General features: G+C 41.7%; 1 protein-coding gene across 1 annotated transcript in view; it reads right to left on the minus strand.

The window, feature by feature from the left end:
• The window catches only part of chpf2 (chondroitin polymerizing factor 2), a 56,644-nt gene that overhangs the window by 7,562 nt on the left and 26,413 nt on the right, over positions 1-22,669 (minus strand). The window contains exon 3 of the mRNA XM_063060953.1: positions 6,393-6,575. Within this exon, the coding sequence (XP_062917023.1) occupies positions 6,393-6,575 (183 nt within the window). The remainder of the gene's footprint in view (positions 1-6,392; positions 6,576-22,669) is intronic.

A 22,669-nucleotide genomic window follows, 5' to 3' on the forward strand; every position in this document is an offset into this window, starting at 1 on the left:
AGATACCCGCATGGTGGGTTGCCTCCCAGGTACCAGGGTACGGGATGTCCCGGATCGGGTCCAGAATATTCTGAAGGGAGAGGGCGAGCAGCCAGCTGTCTTGGTACATGTTGGTACCATTGACATAGATAGGAAAAGGGAGGAGATCTTGAAGAGAGATTTCTGGGAGTTAGGAAGGAAGCTGAGAAGCAGGACCTCCAGGGTAGTAATCTCAGGATTGCTACCTGTGCCACGTGCTAGTGAAGGCAAGAATAGTAGGATCAGGCAGATGAATGCGTGGCTGAGAGACTGGTGTAGGGGGCAGGGCTTCAGATTCTTGGATCAATGGGATCTCTTCTGGAGGAAGTATGACCTGTTCAAAAAGGACAGGTTACACCTGAACCCGAAGGGGAACAATATCCTGGCAGTAAGGTTTAATAGAGCTGTTAGGGAGGGTTTAAACTAATCTGGCAGGGGGATGGGAACTGGAATGATAGAGCAGAGGAGGGGGAAAACAGAAATAAATCTAAGATAGTGAGCAGTAAAGATGTCAGGAAGGACAGGTGATGGGGCAAATTTGCAGCCATTGAGATGAGTGGCAGTGTAATCAAAGCAAAAAGTACCAAATACTGGACTTAAGGTGTTATACTTAAATGCACGCAGCATAAGGAATAAGGTGGATGACCTTGTCATACAGCTACAGATTGGTAGGTATGATATTGTGGCCATCACTGAGACGTGGCTAAAGGATGCATGTCTCTGGGAACTGAATGTCCAAGGATACACGGTGTATCGGAAGGATAGGAAGGTAGGCAGAGGGGGTGGCGTGGCTTTATTGGTAAGAAATGATATTAAATCATTAGAAAGAGGTGACATAGAATTGGAAGGTGCAGAATCTTTATGGGTTGAGCTAAGAAATCGCAGGGGTAAAAGGACCCTGATGGCAGTTATGAACAGGCCTCCTAACAGCTGCAATGATGTGGACTACAAATGACAACAGGAAATAGAAAAGGCTTGTCAGAAAGGAAGTGTTATGATAATTGTGGGGGATTTTAACATGCGAGTGGATTGGGAAAATCAGGTCGGCACTGGATCTTAAGAGAGAGAATTTGTAGAATGTCTACGAGATGGCTTTTTAGAACAGCTTGTTGTTGAGCCCACTAGGGGATCAGCTGTACTGGATTGGCTATTGTGTAATGAACCAGAGGTGATTAGAGAGATTGAGGTGAAGGAACCCTTAGGAGGCAGTGATCATAACATGATTGAGGTCACTGTGAAATTTGAGAAAGAGAAGCCGAAATCCGATGTGTCCATATTTCAGTGGAGTAAAGGAAATTACACTGGCATGAGAGAGGAACTGGCCAAAGTTGATTGGAAAGGGACACTAGCGGGAAGGACGGCAGAGCAGCAGTGGCTGGAGTTTATGCGAGAAGTGAAGAAGGTGCAAGACAGATATATTCCAAAAAAGAAGAAATTTTCGAATGTAAAAAGGATGCAACCGTGGCTGACAAGCGAAGTCCAAGCCAAAGTTAGAGCAAAGGAGAGGGCATACAAGGAAACTAAAATTAGTGGGATGACAGAGGACTGTGAAGTTTTTAAAAGCTTACAAAAGGAAACTAAAAAGGTCATTAAGAGGGAAAAAATGAACTATGAAAGGAAGCTAGCAAATAATATCAAAGAGGATACTAAAAGCTTTTTCAAGTACATAAAGAGTAAACGACAGGTGAGAGTAGAGGAGAGTAGAGGACCGATAGAAAATGATGCTGGAGAAATTGTAATGGGAGATAAGGAGATGGCAGAGGAACTGAACGAGTATTTTGCATCAGTCTTCACTGAGGAAGACCAGTAGTATACCGGACATTCAAGGGTGTCAGGGAAGAGAAATGCACGCAGTCACAACTACGACAGAAAAAGTACTCAGGAAGCTGAATAGTCTAAGGGTAGATAAATCTCCCGGACCAGATGGAATGCATCCTCGTGTTCTGAAGGAAGTAGCTGTAGAGATTGCAGCAGCATTAGCAATGACCTTTCAAAAGTCAGTAGATCTTGGCATGGTTCCAGAGGACTGGAAGATTGCAAATGTCACTCCACTATTTAAGAAGGGGGCAAGGAAGCAAAAAGGAAATTATAGACCTGTTAGCTTGACATCGGTGGTTGAGAAGTTGTTGGAGTCGATTGTCAAGGGTGAGGTTATGAAGTACCTGGAAGCATATGACAAGACAGGCAGAACTCAGAATGGTTTCCTTAAAGGAAAATCCTGCCTGACAAACCTATTGCAATTTTTTGAGGAAATTACAAGTAGGCTAGACAAGGGAGATGCAGTGGATGTTGTGTATTTGGATTTTCAGAAGGCCTTTGAGAAGGTGCCGCACGTGAGGCTCCTACACAAGATAAGAGCCCATGGAATTACAGGGAAGTTACATACGTGGAAAGAGCGCTGGCTGATTGGCAGGAAACAGGAAGTGGGAATAAAGGGATCCCATTCTGGTTTGCTGCCGGTTACCAGTGGTGTTCCACAGGGGTCCGTGTTGGGGCCGCTTCTTTTTATGTTGTACATCAACGATTTGGATTATGGAATAGATGGCTTTGTGGCTAAGTTTGCTGATGATACAAAGATAGGTGGAGGGGCCGGTAGTGCTGAGGAAACAGAGAGTCTGCAGAGAGACTTGGATAGATTGGGAGAATGGGCAAAGAAGTGGCAAATGAAATACAATGTTGGAAAGTGTATGGTTATGCACTTTGGCAGAAGAAATAAATGGGCAGACTATTATTTAAATGGGGAGAGAATTCAAAGTTCTGAGATGCAATGGGACTTGGGAGTCCTCGTGCAGGATACCCTTAAGGTTAACCTCCAGGTTGAGTCGGTGGTGAAGAAGGCGAATGCAATGTTGGCATTCATTTCTAGAGGAATAGAGTATAGGAGCAGGGATGTGATGTTGAGGTTCTATAAGGCACTGGTAAGACCTCACTTGGAGTACTGTGTGCAGTTTTAGGCTCCTTATTTAAGAAGGAGACGTTGGAGAGGGTTCAGAGAAGATTCACTAGACTGATTCTGGGAATGAGAGGGTTAACATATGAGGAATGTTTGACCGCTCCTGGACTGTACACCTTGGAGTTTAGAAGAATGAGGGGGGACCTCATAGAAACATTTCAAATGTTGAAAGGCATGAACAGAGTGGATATGGCAAAGTTGTTTCCCACGATGGGGAGTCTAGTACGAGAGGGCATGACTTAAGGATTGAAGGGCGCCCATTCAGAACAGAGATGCGAAGAAATTTTTTTAGCCAGAGGGTGGTGAATCAGTGGAATTTGTTGCCACGGGCGGCAGTGAAGGTCAAGTCATTGGGTGTATTTAAGGCAGAGATTGATAGGTATCTAAGTAGCCAGGGCATCAAAGGTTATGGTGAGAAGGCGGGGGAGTGGGACTAAATGGGAGAATGGATCAGCTCATAATAAAATGGCGGAGCAGACTTGATGGGCCGAATGCCCGACTTCTGCTCCTTTGTCTTATGGTCTTATGGATGAAAGAAAATGGGGAACTACATGGGAGGGAAGGATTAGATTGATCTTGGAGTGTGTTAAAAGGTTGGCACAACATCATGGGCTGAATTGTGCTGATTTATTTTATGTTCTATGTTCTAAAACAAGATTAGAGAAGAGTACTCTTGAGGAATGATGTAAAAATTATACACAGCAGTAAGACAGAACAACAATGTTAGGAAGTGGTGGTTTGGTGCATAATTTGGGGTGTTGATTTTGTATCCTCCCTCTTCCATGAGTCAGAGCCTTACATCACTGGAACAGGCCCTTTGGCCCACTGAGTCCATGGCATCCCTCAATCACCCATTTACACTGATCCTATATGAATCTTTTTCACTCTCCCTACATTTCCTTCAACTCTCTCTTCCACCCCCTTTCAACTATTTCTGCCACCCACATACACACTGGAGGCAATTTACAGTGTCCAATTTACCAAACAATCCACACATCTTTGGGATGTGAGAGGAAACCAGAGCGCTCAGAGGACACCTGTGTCACCATAGGGAGAATGTGCAAACTCCAGACAGACAGCCTCCATTCTTCCTGTGACCCCATATCCCAAAGTTGTACATACTGTAGTTTAATTGCCCCTAGTGTTTAGGTGAGTAGTAGAATCTCTGTGGAGCAGATGGGAATGTAGAGAGAATATAAAAAATGGGCCTTGAGTACACAGGTTGGTGTAGACCTGGTCAACTGAAGGGCCTGTTTCCATGATGTATGACTAGCCCCATATATCCGTTCTACGTCAACTGTACACTTTTCCTTGATGCTGCCTGGTCTGCTGAGTTCCTCCAGCATTTTGTGTCTGCTACTCCAATCTGGCTTTTGTACTGTATTCCCAAATTTAATTGTTCCAGCACAGGCAGCCATACCTTCATCTGCCACCTGCTGAAGCTTTGGACTTCCTTCCCAAAATACTTCTGCTTTCCCTCCTTCTTTATGACACTGCTTAAAATCTTCTGGTCACCTGCCCTAGCAACTCCAATGTATCACAATGTTGAATTTTGTCTCATAATGCTCCTTAGGACACTTCACAGTGCTATTTATCTACAAAAACAGATTGTTGCTGTTGTTGGTAAATAATAGTTGTAATTTTCATTTTAAAGTGTATAAAATCAGATATAAAATAGACATTAAGAAAGAGGATGTGCTGGAGCTTTTGGAAAGCATCAAGTTGGATAAGTCTCCGGGACCAGATGAGATGTTCCCCAGGTTACTGTGGGAGGTGAGGGAGGAGATTGCTGAGCCTCTGGCAATGATCTTTGCATCATCAATGGGGATGGGAGAGGTTCCGGAGGATTGGAGGGTTGCAGGTGTTGTTCCCTTATTCAAAAAAGGGAGTAGAGATAGCCCAGAAAATTATAGACCAGTGAGTCTTACCTCAGTGTTTGGTAAGTTGGTGGAAAAGAACCTGAGAGGCAGGACTTATGAACATTTGGAGAGGCAGAATATGATTAGGAATAGTCAGCATGGTTTTGTCAAAGGCAGGTCGTGCCTTATGAGCCTGACTGAATTTTTTGAGGATGTGACTAAGTACATTGATGAAAATAGAGCAGTAGATGTAGTGTATATGGATTTCAGCAATGTATGCAATAAGGTACCCCATACAAGGCTTATTGAGAAAGTAAGGAGGCATGGGACCCAAGGAGACCTTGCATTGTGGATCCAGAACTGACTTGCTCACAGAAGGCTAACAGTGGTTATAGATGGGTCATATTCTGCATGGAGGACAGTGACAAGTGGTGTGCCCCAGGGATCTGTTCTGGGACCCCTTCTCTTTGTGATTTTTATAAATGACTTGGATGAGTAACTGGAGGGATGGGTTAGTAAATTTGCTGATGACACAAAGGTTGGGGGTGTTGTGGATAGCGTGGAGGGCTGTCAGAGGTTACAGCGGGACATTGATAGGATGCAAAACTGGGCTGAGACGTGGCAGATGAAGTTCAACCCAGATAAGTGTGAGGTGGCTCATTTTGATAGGTCGAATATGATGGCAGAATATAGTATTAATGGTAAGACCCTTGGCAGTGTGGAGGATCAGGGACATCTTGGGGTCCGAGTCTATAGGACACTTAAATCTGCTGTGCAGGTTGACTGTGTGGTTAAGAAGGCATACAGTGCATTGGCCTTCATCATCCATGGGATTGAGTTTAAGAACCAAGAGATAACGTTACAGCTATATAGGACCCTGGTCAGGCCCCACTTGGAGTACTCTACTCAGTTCTGTTCACCTCACTACAGGAAGAATGTGGAAACTACAGAAAGGGTGCAGAGGAGATTTACAAGGATGTTGCCTGGATTGGGGAGCATGCCTTACAAGAATAGGTTGAGCGAATTCGGCCTTTTCTCCTTGGAGCAGCAGAGGATGAGAGATGACCTGATAGAGATGCATAAGACGATGACAGGCATTGGTCGTGTGGATAGTCAGAGATTTTTTCCCAGGGCTGAAATGGCTAAGACAAGAGGGCACAGTTTTAAGGTGCTTGGAAGTAGGTACAGAGGAGATGTCAGGGGTAAGCTTTTTTACACAGAGAGTGGAGTATGTGTGGAATGGGCTGCCGGCGACGGTGGTGGAAATGGATAAAAAAGGGTCTTTTAAGAGACTCCTGGATAGGTACATGGAACTTAGAAAAATAGAGGGCTACGGGTAACCTGAGGTAATTTCTAAGTAAGTACATGTTCAGCACAGCATTGTGGGCCGAAGGGCCTGTATTGTGCTGTAGGTTTTCTATGTTTCTATGATGTTTCAAGTACTTAAAACCTCAGTAGCAATCCTAGAATCTTAGGTACTAAGGTAGCTTCAAAATTTATTCACAGATTGTACACACTAATAACCCTTACAGTGAGCTGTGTAAATGCCAACCAAATGTTACCTGTAATTCTCTGATTTCCTGGTATGTTTTTTCCAGTTCAATTTCACTGAATCGGCGATGAAGGCGATACATCAGCATAGGATGAGGCACCAGATGAACAGTGAAGGCCTTAGTGAATTCTGCACTGTCCTCTTTATCTGGGTCAGTATTCTTGCCCAGTTGAAAGGATCGGTAGCGCACATTCTGGAAAAGCAAACATTTTATGAAATGAACAGCATTAGAGAGCAGATAGACTTCTTCAAGACTGGAGTCAGCAGCAAGCCCTTCCACTTAGAGCAAGGCATCCTCTACTCCAGTAAGCTTCACTGCAAAGACTGCCAGGCAGTGATGGCTTGCATCAACCTCAGCTGTGGTGCTGATGAGAGTTAAAGTATGGTAGGGATTAAATTCCTTTCATTGGTCCTTTTTTTTGTTTTATCTATCCAGCCTATTGCAGCTTCAAATACCTCAACAGATTTGTCAAGTGCAAATTCCTTGTCTTAAACCCATTTTGGTTATTTTTGAGTATATTTTAATTTTTGAAGTGTCTTGGAACCACATTCTTTTTTACCTAGCATGGGAGTTCTCCGGACTCATTTTGGTAGCAGTTTACATTCCACCTCAGGCCAATGTCAAGCAGGCTTTAGATGATCTGAGCAATGGTAACAACATGCATGGAACAGCACACTCTAACGCCTTCACCATCGTTTTGGGAGTTTTTAACCAGGCCAGTCTGAAAAAATTACTAAGCAACTACCATCAACAGATCACTTTCAATATCAGAGGAAACATCACACTGGACCATTGCTACACCACCATCAAGAATGCCAACCGTGCTATTTCGTGCTCTCACTTCAGGAGGTCAGATCACCTGGCTGTACTTCTACTCCCTGAATATAGGCTGAAACTGAAGACTGCACCACCAAGAATGTATGGACAAGGGAAACACAGGAGCACCTACAGGACTGCTTTGAATTGGTGGACTGGACTGTATTCAGGGATTCATCTTTCAAATCTCTTACTAACTCTTCCTTCAGTTAGTCCTGACGAAGGGTCTCGGCCTGAAATGTCGATTGTAGCTCTTCCTAGAGGTGCTGCCTGGCCTGCTGCGTTCACCAGCAACTTTAATGTGTGTTGCTATTCATCTTCGAACCTGGATGAGTGTGCTGCAGTTGTTACCAACTTCATTAAATCCTGTGTGGACGAGTGTGTGCCTACAAATATTTACTATACATTCCCAAACCAAAAGCCATGGATGAACCAGGAAGTATGTCGTCTGCTGAAGACTAGATCTGTGGTATTCAATTCTGGCGACCCAGGCCTGTACCAGAAAACCAGGTAAAATTTGCGGAGGGCCATTTCAAGGGCGATGGGACAATTTCGAATAATGTTGGAGGCAACATCGGATGTACGGCAACTCTGGGAGGGTCTGCAAGACATTACTTCCTACAAAACGAAACCCAATTGTATGGCAGTGATGCTTCACTACCAGATGAACTCATCGCCTTCTATGCCCGCTTTGAAATGGAGAATACAACTACAGCTGTGAAGATCTCTGCTGCACCTGATGACCCTGTGATCACCGTCTCAGAGGCCCATGTTAGGCCATCTTTAAAGAGAGTGAAACATCGAAAGGTGGAGTACCTGGTAAGGCTCTGAAAACCTGTGCCAACCAACTAGCAGGATTGTTCAAGGACATTTTCAACCTCTCACTGCTATGTGCGAAAGTTCCCACTTGCTTCAAAAAGGCAACAATTATACCAGTGCCTAAGAATAACATGGGCTGCCTCAATGACTATCGCCTGGCAGCACTCACATCGACAGTGATGAAATGCTTTGAGAGGTTGGTTATGACTAGACTGACCTCCTGCCTCAGCAAGGACCTGCAATTTGCCTATTGCCACTACAGGTCAACAGCAGACACAATCACAATGGCTCTCCATATGGCTTTAGACCACCTGGACAACACAAACACCTACATCAGGATACTGTTCATCAACTATAGCTCAGCATTTAATACCATTATTCCCACAAACCTGATTGAGAAGTTGCAGAACCTGGGCCTCTGTATCTCCCTCTGCAATTGGATCCTTGACTTCCCAACAGGAAGACCACAATCTGTGCGGATTGGTGATAACATATCCTCCTCGCTTGAGGTGCAATCAACACTGGTGCACCTCAGGGGTGCGTGCTTAGCTCACTGCTCTACTCTCTATATACACACGACTGTCTGGCTAGGCATAGCTCAAATACCATCTATAAATTTGCTAACAATGCCATCATTGCTGGTGGAATCTCAGGGGGTGACGAAAGGACAAACAGGAGTTTTATATGCCAATAGTGGAGTGGTGCCGCAGCAACAACCTGGCACTCAATGTCAGTAAGATGAAAGAGCTGATCATGGATTTCAGGAAGGGTAAGACGAAGGAACACATACCAATCCTCATAGGGGGATCAGAAGTGGAGAGAGTAAGAAGTTTCAAGTTCCTGGGTGTCAAGATCTCTGAGGTTCTAACCTGGTCCCAACATATCGACGTAGTTATAAAGAAGGCAAGACTGCGGCTATACTTCATTAGGAGTTTGAAGAGATTTGGCATGTCAACAAATACACTCAAAAACGTCTATAGTTGTACCGTGGAGAGCATTCTGACAGGCTGCATCACTGTCTGGTTTGGGGGGGCTACTGCACAGGACCGAAAGAAGCTGCTGAGGGTTGTAAATCTAGTCAGCTCCATCTTGGGTACTAGCCTACAAAGTACCCAGGACATCTTCAGGGAGCGGTGTCTCAGAAAGGCAGCATCCAATATTAATGACCTTCAGCACCCAGGGCATGCCCTTTTCTCACTGTTACCATCAGGTACAGAAGCCTGAAGGCACACACTCAGTGATTCAGAAACAGCTTCTTGCCCTCCTAAATTCGATTCCTAAATTGACATTGAATCCTTGGACACTATCTCACTTCTTTTAATATACAGTATTTCTGTTATTTGCATGTTTTTAAAAAATCTATTCAATATATGTTTACTGTAATTGATTTACTTGTTTATTTATTATTATTATTTTATTTATTACTTTTTTCTCTCTTCTAGATTATGTATTGCATTGAACTGCTGCTGCTAAGTTAACAAATTTCATGTCACATGCCGGTGTTAATAAACCTGATTCTGATTCATAATAATAGCTTTCAGCATTTTCTGCCCTGGGAAATGGCACTGGCCGTTCACTCTACTCATGCCTCTTATAATCTTATACGCCTCTTATCAAGTCATCTCCCATCCTCCTTTGCTCCAAAGAGAAAAGCTCTAGTTTGCTCAACATTTCCTCATTAGACACGTTCTCTAAACCAGGCAGCATTCAGGTACATTTCCTCTACACCCTCTCTAAAGCTTTCATTTCTTTCCTAAAATGAGGTGACCAGAACTGAATACAATACTCCAAGTGTAGTCTAACCAGAGTTTTACAGAGCTGCAGCATTACCTCACAGGTATTGAACTCAATCCTCCAACTAAATGAAGGACAACAAACCATACAGCTTAACCATACTATCAACTTGCAGGCAACTCTACTCATAAGTCTTACATAGTATCCAGCACCCTCAGAAAGAATTCCAAAGATTTGCTACTCTCTAGGTGAAGAAATTTCCTCTCACCCTGCCTTGAATGGTCAGCTGCTTACTTTGAGAATGTGAGCCCAACATCCATTTCTGTATCTGCCCTCTCTAACCCTGCTAAAATTTAGTACATTTTAATGAAATAACCTCTCATTATTAAAAATGTCATACAATACAGGCCCAGTCTGCTTAAATCACTCATAAAATGAATATGCAATCAATTTGTTAAACCCCCGTTTCCCTCTATCGCAATATAACAGCCCATCTATAAGGAGAACAGATCTGCACACAATATTCCAGATCACTCGTGGATTCCTTCTCTAATTTCAGCAAGATATTGCTACTTTTTGACTCAAATCCCCTGTCAACAAAGACCATTAAGCTGCTTCCTTTCCGAAATGCTCACTGTACTTGTATTTTAATTTTCAGTGATTCATGTACAAGGATGCCCAGGTCCTTCTGAACACCAATATCTTTCAATCTCTCAACACTGAAAAAATATTTTGCCTTTTTATCTTTTTTTTTAAACCAGTGTTCTCGTACGTGATGTCTCATACTGAGACCTTGGCCCAATGCTACAAGATACCAGTGGTGAAAGCAGGATGGGTGGAGAGAGATGTGCAAAGTCAATGATTATGGGAGTTCACTGTGCACAAATTACATGTTTTTTTTCTATGTTTCAAAATAACTGCAGCAGCATAGTGCAGCATTTGTTAAAAATACAGCCACACAGAGCCAGAGACCTGGATTCAACCTTGATTTTGGGTGCTGTCTATGTGATGTTTGCACACTTCCTTGTGACTACATGGGTTTCCTCTTAGTGTTCTGGTTTCCTTCCACCTCCCAAGGATGAATGGGTTAGTAACTTACTTAGCCATTGTAAATTGCTCCTTATCTGTAGAAGAATGGCAGAACATGTGGGGAATTTTTTTAAAATGCCATTAAAAATTGTTTGAAACAGACTCAGTGGGCTGAAGGGTCAATTTCTGTGACTCAAATGACTCAAACTATACCTCACAAGTGGTCTGCTGGGATGACGGGCCTTTGGATACTCTTGGGTTGTTGGGGTGCTACAGAAATATTAAACTTGTACTTTAGTTCAAATTAAACATTGCACAATGAGATTTTGCTGTTTGGCTTGGTTTCTTAATTCAAAATATTTCTTCAGCAGTAGCTAACCTTGAGAGTTGCTCACTGCAATCCACACTTTGGGTGGGGTTCGTGGTGAACACATGAGTGACTAAAGTCAAAACCTTTTCAGAGTTTTAGGCAGAGTGTTTAACTGTATGTCTCAGAGCAAGATATGAGGGAAAATCTAGGCCATGAGAGGAATTACCCATTGAAGTAAGGAAACTATTAGTGAAGAAGGCCTGGCCAACATCTGGTACAGTTTTGTTGTCAAACCTCATTATTTCTTTTGTAGCTATTTATAAAGGAAAGCTTGATTAAAAATTACAGTTCATAGTCATAGTCATACTTTATTGATCCCAAGAAAAATTGGTTTTTGTTACAGTTGCACCATAAATAATTAAATAGTAATAAAACCATAAATAGTTAAATAGTAATATGTAAATTATGCCAAGAAATAAGTCCAGGCCCAGCCTATTGGCTCAGGGTGTCTGACCCTCCAAGGGAGGAGTTGTAAAGTTTGATGGCCACAGGCAGGAATGACTTCCTATGACTCTCAGTGTTGCATCTCGGTGGAATGAGTCTCTGGCTGAATGTACTCCTGTGCCCAAACAGTACATTATGTAGTGGATGGGAGACATTGTCCAAGACGGCATGCAACTTGGACAGCATCCTCTTTTCAGACACCACCGTCAGAGAGTCCAGTTCCATCCCTACAACATCACTGGCCTTACAAATGAGTTTGTTGATTCTGTTGGTGTCTGCTACCCTCAGCCTGCTGCCCCAGCACACAACAGCAAACATGATAGCACTGCCCACCACAGACTCGTAGAACATCTTCAGCATCGTCCGACAGATGTTAAAGGACCTCAGTCTCCTCAGGAAATAGAGACGGCTCTGACCCTTCTTGCAAAGAGCCTCAGTGTCCTTTGACCAGTCCAGTTTATTGTCAATTCGTATCCCCAGGTATCTGTAATCCTCCACCACGTCCACACTGACCTCCTGGATGGAAACAGGGGTCACCGGTGCCTTAGTCCTCCTCAGATCTACCACCTGGGTGGTAGCTCATTCTAACCCAGGGGTGTCAAACTACTGGCCCGCAGGCCGCATCTGGCCCGCGAAGGGGTCCAATCCAGCCCGCGGGATGATTTGGGGGAAAAAAAAGTATATTGATGACCATTTATTATGTATCTGTACAGCAGCCGCTCTCTCTCCTTCGCCGGTCTCTCTGCCACCGCTGTCTGTGCTGCCAGCTGCGCCGGCAGCTTGTTGTGTGTACTTAGAAAACAATAGGCGGCAGTTAATAACAGGAATTCTGCAGATGCTGGAAATTCAAGCAACATACATCAAAGTTGCTGGTGAACGCAGCAGTTAATCACCCGCTGGCAATAAGTACCTACCACCCTGCAATGAAGACCTCTAGGGCCCCACTTACGTCGTCAGATACAGTATAAACACAGAGTACTCAGGTAAGTAACACCTGTAGCAAGGCTGAGACTGTTTGCTGCTGTGGTTCAAAATGCTTTCCAAGAAAAGTTGACATCGAAGGTCGGATATTCAATGATAATTGGAAAGATTGTTTTTTTTTCCTGTGAGGTCAATGGCAAACCTGTGTGTCTGATATGCTCGCAACAAGTAGCTATGACAAAAGAGTACAATATCAAACGACAATATGAGACGTCACACGGAGAAAAATATGACAAGTATGCAGGATGACTCAGAACGCAAAAGGTAAACCAGCTTGAAGCAGCTCTGAAAAAAGCAATCAGTGTTCACCAAAAGTCGAGAGACTCATGTCAAGGCCAGCTATATTATTGCCAACAAAATAGCTGCTGCGTCGAAACCATACAGAGGGGGAATTCATCAAAGCATGCACGCTGACGGCGGCTGAGCTGGTGTGCCCTGAGAAGAGACAGGCTTTTAGTAATATCAGCTTGTCAAGAAATACTGTGGCAGAGGAAATCGGGGACCTTGCAGAAGATTTGAACAGTCAACTAAAAGACAAAGTGAAGTCATTTATTGCCTTCTCTATTGCAATTGATGAGAGCACCGACGTAATGATGTAGCTCAATTGGGAATATTTATTCGTGGTGTTGATGCATCTTTGACCGTCACCAAGGAGTTTGTGGAGATGGTGCCCATGACAAACACGACAATGGCGAACGACGTCTGCTCCAGCCTCGTCGAGGTCTTGGACAGACTGGGGGTTGACTGGAGTCACGCTGTCAGTGCGGCAACAGATGGCGCACCGTCCATGGTCGGGAAAGAGGCAGGTGCTGTTGTGAAACTCAGAGAGAAAGTTCAGAAACAGAATCCAGAGCAGGAATTCTGGAATTTTCATTGTATTATACACCAAGAGGTGTTATGTAGCAGCAGCCTGGAAATGGACAATGTCATGGATGTAGTAATCAAAACGGTTAATTTTATTAGCGCCAAGGGACTCAACCATCAGCAATTTGACACTCTTTTGTCCGAAAGTAACATTGGACACGGCCTACCCTACCACACTGTAAGTCCGCCGGTTGAGCAGAGGGGTTGTGCTCAAATGTTTTTTTTTCAATTACATGCAGAAATTGGACTATTCATGAACAAGAAAGGGAAGCCAGTGGCAGAGTTGGATGACCCAAACTGGCTTCGTGATCTTGCATTTTTGGTGGATATAACAGAGCATTTAAATGTGCTTAATGTTAACATGCAAGGCTGCAAAAAATTTGTTACAGAATACTATGACACCATTCGTGCCTTTCAAATTAAATTAGGTCTGTGGGAGATGCAACTATCCCGGAGCAACCCAGCTCATTTCCGCTCTTTGCAGTCTGTGTGTGTCGCTCATGGGAATAATGACAACATGGACAGGTACAAGGACAAAATATCACTGCTGAAAAGTGCGTTTCCGAATCGTTTCCAAGTCTTCACTCAGCTCGAGAAGGAATTCTCACTATTTTGCTCGCCGTTTGCTGTCAACACAGCATCAGATGTACCAGAGGAACTCCAAATGGAACTAACTGAAATTCAGTGTAACTCGGTTTTGAAATATAAATTTGAGACGTGGGTCTGAACTCATTCTATCAATACCTGAGACTGATGTATCCCACGATGACAGACTTTGCCTCAAAGATCCTTTGCATGTTCGGGACAACATATCTCTATGAGCAGCCTTTCTCCATAATGAACATTAACAAATCCAAACTGCGCTCGCAGCTGACACACAGACATCTAAATGACATTATGAAAATCACAACTGCCCAGCAACTGGTCCTTGATGTTGACAGGCTGGTTAAAACCAAGAGATGTCAGGAGTCTGGAAGCAGCAAGTGAAAAATAAGTGACACTGTTCGATGCACTGCGACATGTAAGCAAAATGCATTATGAAATATTGAGTGTCATAATATTGTGATTCATTTTCTGACTATTCTATTATTGTAAATGTGATCACTTCAATAAAAATTAGAGGCTAACTGTGTTCATTGTCTGAGTTTGATTGCTGGAAGCAGGCTAATAAAAATTAGGTGCGGTTGTGTAGCCTACATTTACAATTTGTTTCGTTAGGTCTACATCTGTGTCTGCTAATGTTCGATTTTAAATGGTTTATTAATGGAAAGGGTGTGGCTCCCAAAACAATCTTCGCCAAAATAGCATAGTTTTTTCTCTCTCTCATCACAACTTTCTTGTAGCCTACGATTGTAAGTTAATACTAATCATAAAAATAATGCTTGCTAGACAATCTTCATAAGAAATGAAATTCGTAAAGTGAAACACTTTGTAGTTATAGCAGATACTGAGACACACGAGAGCAGGTTGAAAAAATGAAGGCAACGAAAGCTGTGGGAGCACGCGTGCGTGCACAACCGATCCAGCCCGCATGAAGTCGCATTTTGCCCAATCCGACCCATGACCCAAAATGAGTTTGACATCTCTGATCTAACCACTTCCTGATCAATAATTAGTGTCAGGTACTTCACACAAAAGTGCCAACAGAAGGGATTTTTAGAATGGGATTTAATAAAGTACGTTCAATCCTTTTGGAATTTATTCTTCGACTTGCAAACACTCCTATTTTGTTGACAATTTATTTTGTCACCAGCAGAATCCAGTGGGATTGGAAATGTTTGCAAGCAGCAGGGGCAATTTCCAAGAATACTGGTGATCAAGGAGATGACACAAAATGCCTACTCTTTGGGGGAATTCCTTCCCTAAATCTTTACACTATCCCTTCTCATTCTGTAATAAAAGCTTATCTCAGTAGCAGTAATCAGTAAGTTATCTGACTATCATAAAGACCCAATTAGCTCACTAATGTCCTGCAGGGAAGGAAATCTGCTGTCCTTACTAATTCTGTCCTGACTGTGGTTGATTTTCTAATGTTTCCTCAGTTCGTGGACAATTAATATTGCACTGCCAGTGAAGTCCACATCCCATGACTAAATAGAATAGTTGAAATATAACTTAATTGGTTTAAGCATGCAATATGCTTGTGGGATTGAACACCTATTCCTGTCACTATTTCACAAATGTCACCCAAGTTTTGTTTGCAAATGTCTGGAAGCTCTATTAGAATTGAATGTAATGCCACAGGTATGGTTTAATTTGAGATTGTGGTCACAGAAGACCATGAAATTCATGACAAGTTTGGGGGACTTCCGGGTCATCAAGGGAATGGCGGCGTAAGGTAAAGGTCTCTCGACAAAAAAGAAGGTAAACTGCCCCAAAATCGAATTTAGACAAATACTTAATATTGCATAACTATATTAATAAAAGGGGCAAGGATGATGTCTAAGAACAAGAATAAAAAGTCCGCTTCGAAGGCTGATAAACATAAAGAGATGCAGCAAGGCGACGGGCCTAGCTCCCCCACGGCAAGCCAGGACGGAGATAATGAGGGGGAATCGGTGACTCTGTCTTTGATTCTCGGAGAGATTCGCGAGTTCCGACAAGATAACAGCAAACAGCTGGAAGATATTAAAGGAGAAATAGTAAAAACTAACTCGCGGATAGATGAAGCCGAAGCGAAGATTGTTGGAATTGAAGAGAAGCTACAAAACGCCGAGGAAGTGATAGCAGAAATGTTGAAGCTACAAAACCAGCTCCAGTGGAAACTAATAGATCAAGAAGGCCGCTCGAGAAGGGAAAATGTGAGGATCTACGGAGTTCCCGAAGGAACCGAAGGTAAACCCGGATTGATGATTCCCTTCGTGGAGAAGCTGCTTAGAGAGAACCTTGATATACCGGCCGCAAAAGACCTACAGATAGAAACTTTTTCAAATCCCTTACTCACTCTTCCTTCAGTTAGTCCTGACGAAGGGTCTCGGCCTGAAACGTCGACTGCGCCTCTTCCTATAGATGCTGCTTGGCCCGCTGCGTTCACCAGCAACTTTGATGTGTGTTACAGATAGAAAGGGCTCACCGCGCGTTGGCACCACAGCCTCCGGCAGGCGCCCAGTCCAGATCGATTCTGATCAGATTTCTCAGTTACAGAACGAAGGAAGAGGTGCTTAAAAGGGCATGGCAAAAGAAAGGTTTCATGTGGAACAACTGCAAAATCAGTTTAGACCACGACTACGCACCGGGGATTCTTGCCAGACGGAAGGAATATACGGAAACACGGAGAGTCCTGAAGGAAAACAACATCAGATTCCAGACCCTGTATCCAGCTCGGCTGAGAGTCTTTTACGACGAAGGGACAAAAACTTACGCTACGGTGGAGGAGGCAACGTTGGACCTGGCGGACCGGGGACTACCTATTAAAGTTATCACCCAACCGGAGTCGCTACTGGAGAGGATTCGGCAGAAGTCGTGGCAGTTAGTGGGGCGAGGACGCTCCACTCGAACCAGAGTGTCAAACTACAAGGAAAAGCTGCAAATATTCAGACGCCAATGTACAGAGAATACAGATTAATTAAGAGAAATGACTGAAAAGAGTAAATCGGACTTAAAAGTAAAATGAAAACTGGTAACTGAAAATAAACTAGGCGGAATAACTTGAATGATAGCAATATGGTCGAGACATAAATAGGAGAAAATTCTCTATGATTATTCAAACTGCTGAGGGCCCTCTAACACAGGGTGAAGATAGAGGTTATCCCTCTGAACTGAGGCGGGTCGGTGCTCAGGCCTCACCGTGGGAAGTCGGGAAAAATTTTCAAATGTTATACGTTCAGAAATGTCTAGGGTGTGGTTATATGTCTTGGTTTACTGTTGAGAAGGGATTGCTTACTGTTTGGTTAGAAAAGGAGAGTGCTTTTTTTCTTCTAGAGAAAAATGCAAACTGAATTGGTAAAAATAATTTCCTATAATGTTAATGGGGTTTTGAATCCAATTAAAAGAAATAAGATTATGTCTAACTTGAAAAAAGAGAGGGCACAAATAGCTTTCCTCCAGGAAACACATATGAGCCAATCTGAACATGGAAAATTAAAAAGAATGGGCTTTAAGCATGTATTTTATTCATCATATAAATTGAGTCACAAAAGAGGGGTAGCTACTTTAATATCAAGTACTCTTAATTATGAACATATTTCAGAGACTAGAGACAAAGAAGGACGGTTTGTAAAAATCACAGGAAGAATAGAAGGTACAGAAATAACATTCCTGAATGTTTATGCTCCTCCAGGTAGTGAATGGTCATTTTATAGACACATTTTTGACCTAATGGTCAGTTCTCGAGGGGTAGTAATTTGTGGAGGGGATTTTAATATTAGATTAAATCCTATATTAGATTCTTCAAGAATAGTTACTCAGAATAAACCTCTGACTCGGAAAGTGAATTCATTGATGGAGGAGTTGGGAATTATAGATGTCTGGAGGGAATTACACCCTACTAGTAAAGATTATACATATTACTCTTTCCCTCATTCAGCCTATTCAAGGATAGACTATTTCTTTATCTTTAATACAGATAGACTCAGGATAAAAAACTGTAATATTGCAACAATTGATCTGTCGGATCATAGCCCAGTCTCTATGTCTCTAATCCTGGAAAGGAAAATGAGGAAAACACTATGGAGGCTAAACTCACATATACTCAATAACCCGAAAGTAATGGAGAGATTAAGGGGAGAAATCAAAGAATACCTAGACCTTAATGACACGGGAGAAACATCACCAGTGATTTTATGGGATACATTGAAAGCTGTACTGAGAGGGAAAATTATTTCCATTACTACGCACATGAAAAAAATCAATGCACAAAAATTAGCAGACCTTCAAGGAAAATTAAAACAACTTCAAGTTGTAGATAGCAACAAAAGTAATTCAAATCGAAAACAGGAAATTAGGAAATTGCAAAGTGAAATTGATGATATTTATACGTTGGAAACTCAAAGAAATTTTCTTTACCTGAGACAAAAGAATTATGAAGTAGGAGGTAAATCAGCTAGATTATTAGCATATAAATTACGAAAACAACAAGCAGACAATACAATTCATAAAATAAAGAATCCAAAGACAAAGCTTGTGGAGAGTACAATAGGGAAAATTCAAGAGAGTTTTGAAACATATTATCGAGAGCTGTACTCCCAACCCCGGGCCCCCAATGAGCCCTATATAGACAATGTATTGAATTTTTTTAGAAATACCTAAACTTACAGATTTACAAAATGAAAGTTTATTAGAACCAGTAACTGTCAAAGAACTGAATGTGGCCATCTCTAGGTTAAAGGCTGGAAAGTCCCCGGGTTCTAATGGGTTTACCTCAGAGTGGTACAAGTCCCTGAAGACAGTTAGCCCCATTACTACTTAACACCTTTAATTGGATCTTGCAGAGAAGAGAAACTCCACCTTCCTGGAGAGAAGCGATTATTTCAGTTATTCCTAAAGAGGGTAAAGATAAACTAGAATGTGGCAATTATCGGCCAATTAGTGTTCTTAATTTAGATTACAAACTATTTACATCTATATTAGCGCGCAGATTGGAAAAGCTTTTACCTGGCCTAATCCATTTAGACCAGACTGGATTTATTCAACAAAGACAAACACAGGACAACATAAGGAGAACCCTGCACATATTAGAACAGGTTAATAAGAACGAGACAGAGACAATGGTAGTAGGATTGGACGCTGAGAAAGCTTTTGATTCGGTTAGTTGGGCATTCCTATACAGAGTGTTAGGAAGATTCGGCTTTCAAGAAAGGTTTATTAAAGTAATTCAGACTCTATATGACAGCCCTACAGCCCGAATTAAGATAAATGGGGACCTCTCTGACTCCTTCATTTTAGAGAGAGGCACTAGACAGGGATGCCCAATTTCTCCTCTCCTTTTTGCACTATATATTGAACCACTTGCCCAACTAATAAGACGGAGCAAAATCGTAAAAGGTATCAAGGTGGCAGGGATTGAACAGAAAGTGGCGTTATTCACAGATGATGTTTTGGTCTATCTGAGTGAACCAGAAAAATCATTTATAGGATTGTTTACACTGTTGGATGACTTTGGGAAAATATCAGGTTATAAAATAAATGTAAAGAAAACGCAGGTTATGTCCCTAAATTATACACCATCCAAAAAAATTGCAGGATACATACGATCTTAAGTGGGAAGCTAAATCATTAAAATATTTAGGAATAACCCTGCCGAAGGATCTTTCAACACTGTCACAGGTAAATTATGGGCCATTAATCTCAGAGATAAAAGCAGATATGCATAGATGGAATCTTATCCCCTTTTTAAGTTTAAATTCAAGGATAAATATTATAAAAATGAATATTCTTCCTCGGTTATTGTATCTTTTCCATACTTTACCAGTGGAGGTGGATGATAATCAATTCAGGGAATGGGACAAATGGATTTCCCGCTTCATTTGGCAAGGAAGGAAACCTAGAATTCGATATAACACCTTACAGTTAGGGAAGGAAGGAGGAGGTATGGTTCTTCCTTGCCTGAGAAATTATTTTTATGCCTCACAGATAACCCCTCTGTTATATTGGTGTAATAGGGAATATAAGGCTAGATGGAAGGAAATAGAATTTGGATTAGTTGACAGTTTTCCTCTTCAGGCCTCAATAGCTGACAAAGGATTGATGGCCCAGTTGGAAAAATTTAATAATGCTTGGATAAATCTTACATTAAAAGTATGGCAGAAGGTGGTTAATTCATGTGGAATTAATAACATGTTAAAACTCTTTAGATGGTGTGCATATGATACCGAATTCCTTCCCAACAGAGGAGATAAAAGATTTGAGCTATGGATAAAGAAAGGTCTTACAACCTACCTCTCATTTATAGATAAAAGAGTATTACAAAGTTTCCAAATCCTGCAGGACAAACATGGCCTAGAACATAATGACTTTTTTAGGTACCTTCAAATACGAAACTATGTTAACCAGAGTTGTAGATATACAGACCTATCAACAGTAGAATTAGAATTTTTCAAGATTCTGAATTCGGCTTGCAGTTCAATACCTAGTAAATCAGTTTCTCGCCTATATAATGCACTCTCCCATGCTAAAAATGTAAATACACTGTATATTAAAGAGAAGTGGGAGAAAGAAGCGGGGTTGGTACTTTCAGAGGAGGCTTGGGGGAAAATCTGCAGCTTTCAATGGTCCTCGACTAATTCTTTGACTTGGAGAGAACATTGTTGGAAAAACATTATAAGATACTTCAAGACCCCATATCAGGAAAAATATAAAGATACAAATGTGATGTGTTGGAGAAGGTGCGGCTCCAAGGAGGCAAATCATTTTCATATTTTCTGGGATTGCCCTAAATTAAGTCTATTTTGGGAAGGTATTCATAGAACATTAGTTAAGGTACTTAGGTCCCAGATACCTCTGAACTTTGAGACGCTCTATTTGGGGCATGTATTGTTCCTTGAACAGAAGGAAGATATAAAGTTGCTGCAGGCCCTCTTAGCGGCAAGTAAGAAATCAATCACTAGAAAATGGCTAAATCCAATACCACCTACATTAGAAGATCGGTACGAAATTATCTTGGAAATATTTAAAATGGAAAAGTTGACTTACTCCCTGAGAACTCAAAAAGAAACATTTTATCAAATCTGGAATAAATGGATTGAATATATAACCCCAATGCGAGCAGACTTTAGATGACTCTCCTAATGATTTATATTGCTCTTCTCATCAACACAGTAATATTGCTAACATAAGCACCCCTAGTCTAAATGTTTGTTTTTTTTTGGAAAATAGAGAATTAACACAAGTAAAGGGAAAGATTTGGGAAAGGGATAAAAAAAATGAAAAAGTTAAGTAAATAAGTACATAGGGATTGGATAATAATGCCTGCGGGCAGGAACAAGCACGAACAAATTGGGATATAAACACCTACAATGGTTGGTATATAGGCTTGTATGCAACATTTTGGACCAGTGGAAATGGTCCAGAAGGGTTGTATGGAAACTATTATTACCATTTTTCTTAACAACTAATTTCATTACTTAGCCTAATAGGTTAGATTTACCACAGTACATAATTATCTACTTAAATGTTTATTTTCCTTTTATATCATCTCAATGTGTACTTAAGAATGTACAAATAATTGTAGTTTTATACATATAAAAAAATGGAAAAGGTTATATGTGTGAAAAAAGTACATGATAATTGTGAATTCCTTATCCAAATAAAAATAAAATTTAAAAAAAAAGAAATTCATGACAAGTTTACAAAGCCTGTGCCAGGAACCAAAGGCGATTGTGTCTTCTTCTAGACTACGTCATACAATGTTGTCTCATCACTGGGGTGGCTCAATTTGAAAAGGATGAACATAAACCATGCTTTTAACAAGCACTGTCATTTGTGTCTATATACAAGCAACTAAAAATATCAGCCCCAGCTAAGCATGGTTAAAATAAGTTATTTTATGTTACTGCTTGAATTCTGAACTTGCTCCTTTGCAAAGCAGACAAGGATAGCAGAGAACCACCACCACTTGTAAATCTCCCTAACCTGATTTATTATACATCCCTGTCTTTTCATGGCAGCTGAGTCAAAATACTATTTTTTCTTACCCAACAGTAACGTGGTGAGGGTGGGAAATGCATTGCCACGTTTAACAAGGGAAACAGTCCAATACAAGAGTTGGCAACAAAAAATGGAGAGTACAATAGGGGGCAGAGATGTCCATAGAATTAGTATTCTACTCATGTGGGGAACTTTGCTTTCTGGTTGAACTGAATGAATTCAATGCAGTTATTTCATTCCAACTTCTTGGGGTGTAACAAGAGGCTAATGAGTAAAAACATAATAATGCTGGTAAAATCTGTGAGCTTTAGGAGCTGAAATCATGCAGGGCCCTTGAGGAACATAAAGGAAGTGGGACAGAATTTAAACAGGGAATCAAGAGGACTAAAAGGGGCCATAAAATGACTTGGCGAGTAGGATTAAGCAGAATCCCAAGGCATTTTATACATACTGTACATTAAAAACAAGAGGGTAACTAGAGAGAGGTAGTGAGCTCAGGAAGGAGTATGCTGAAAATCAGGGGCATATTTATATCAGGGAGGCAGTTTTGGATCTCTTGCAGAGCATTAAGGTTGATAACGCCAGGGTCTGTGAGGATCTATCCTGAGTTATTGAGAGGGGCAAGCTAGGAGATTGATGGAACATT

This window comes from Mobula hypostoma, chromosome 1, assembly GCF_963921235.1.
Source record: "Mobula hypostoma chromosome 1, sMobHyp1.1, whole genome shotgun sequence".
NCBI lineage: Eukaryota > Metazoa > Chordata > Chondrichthyes > Myliobatiformes > Myliobatidae > Mobula > Mobula hypostoma.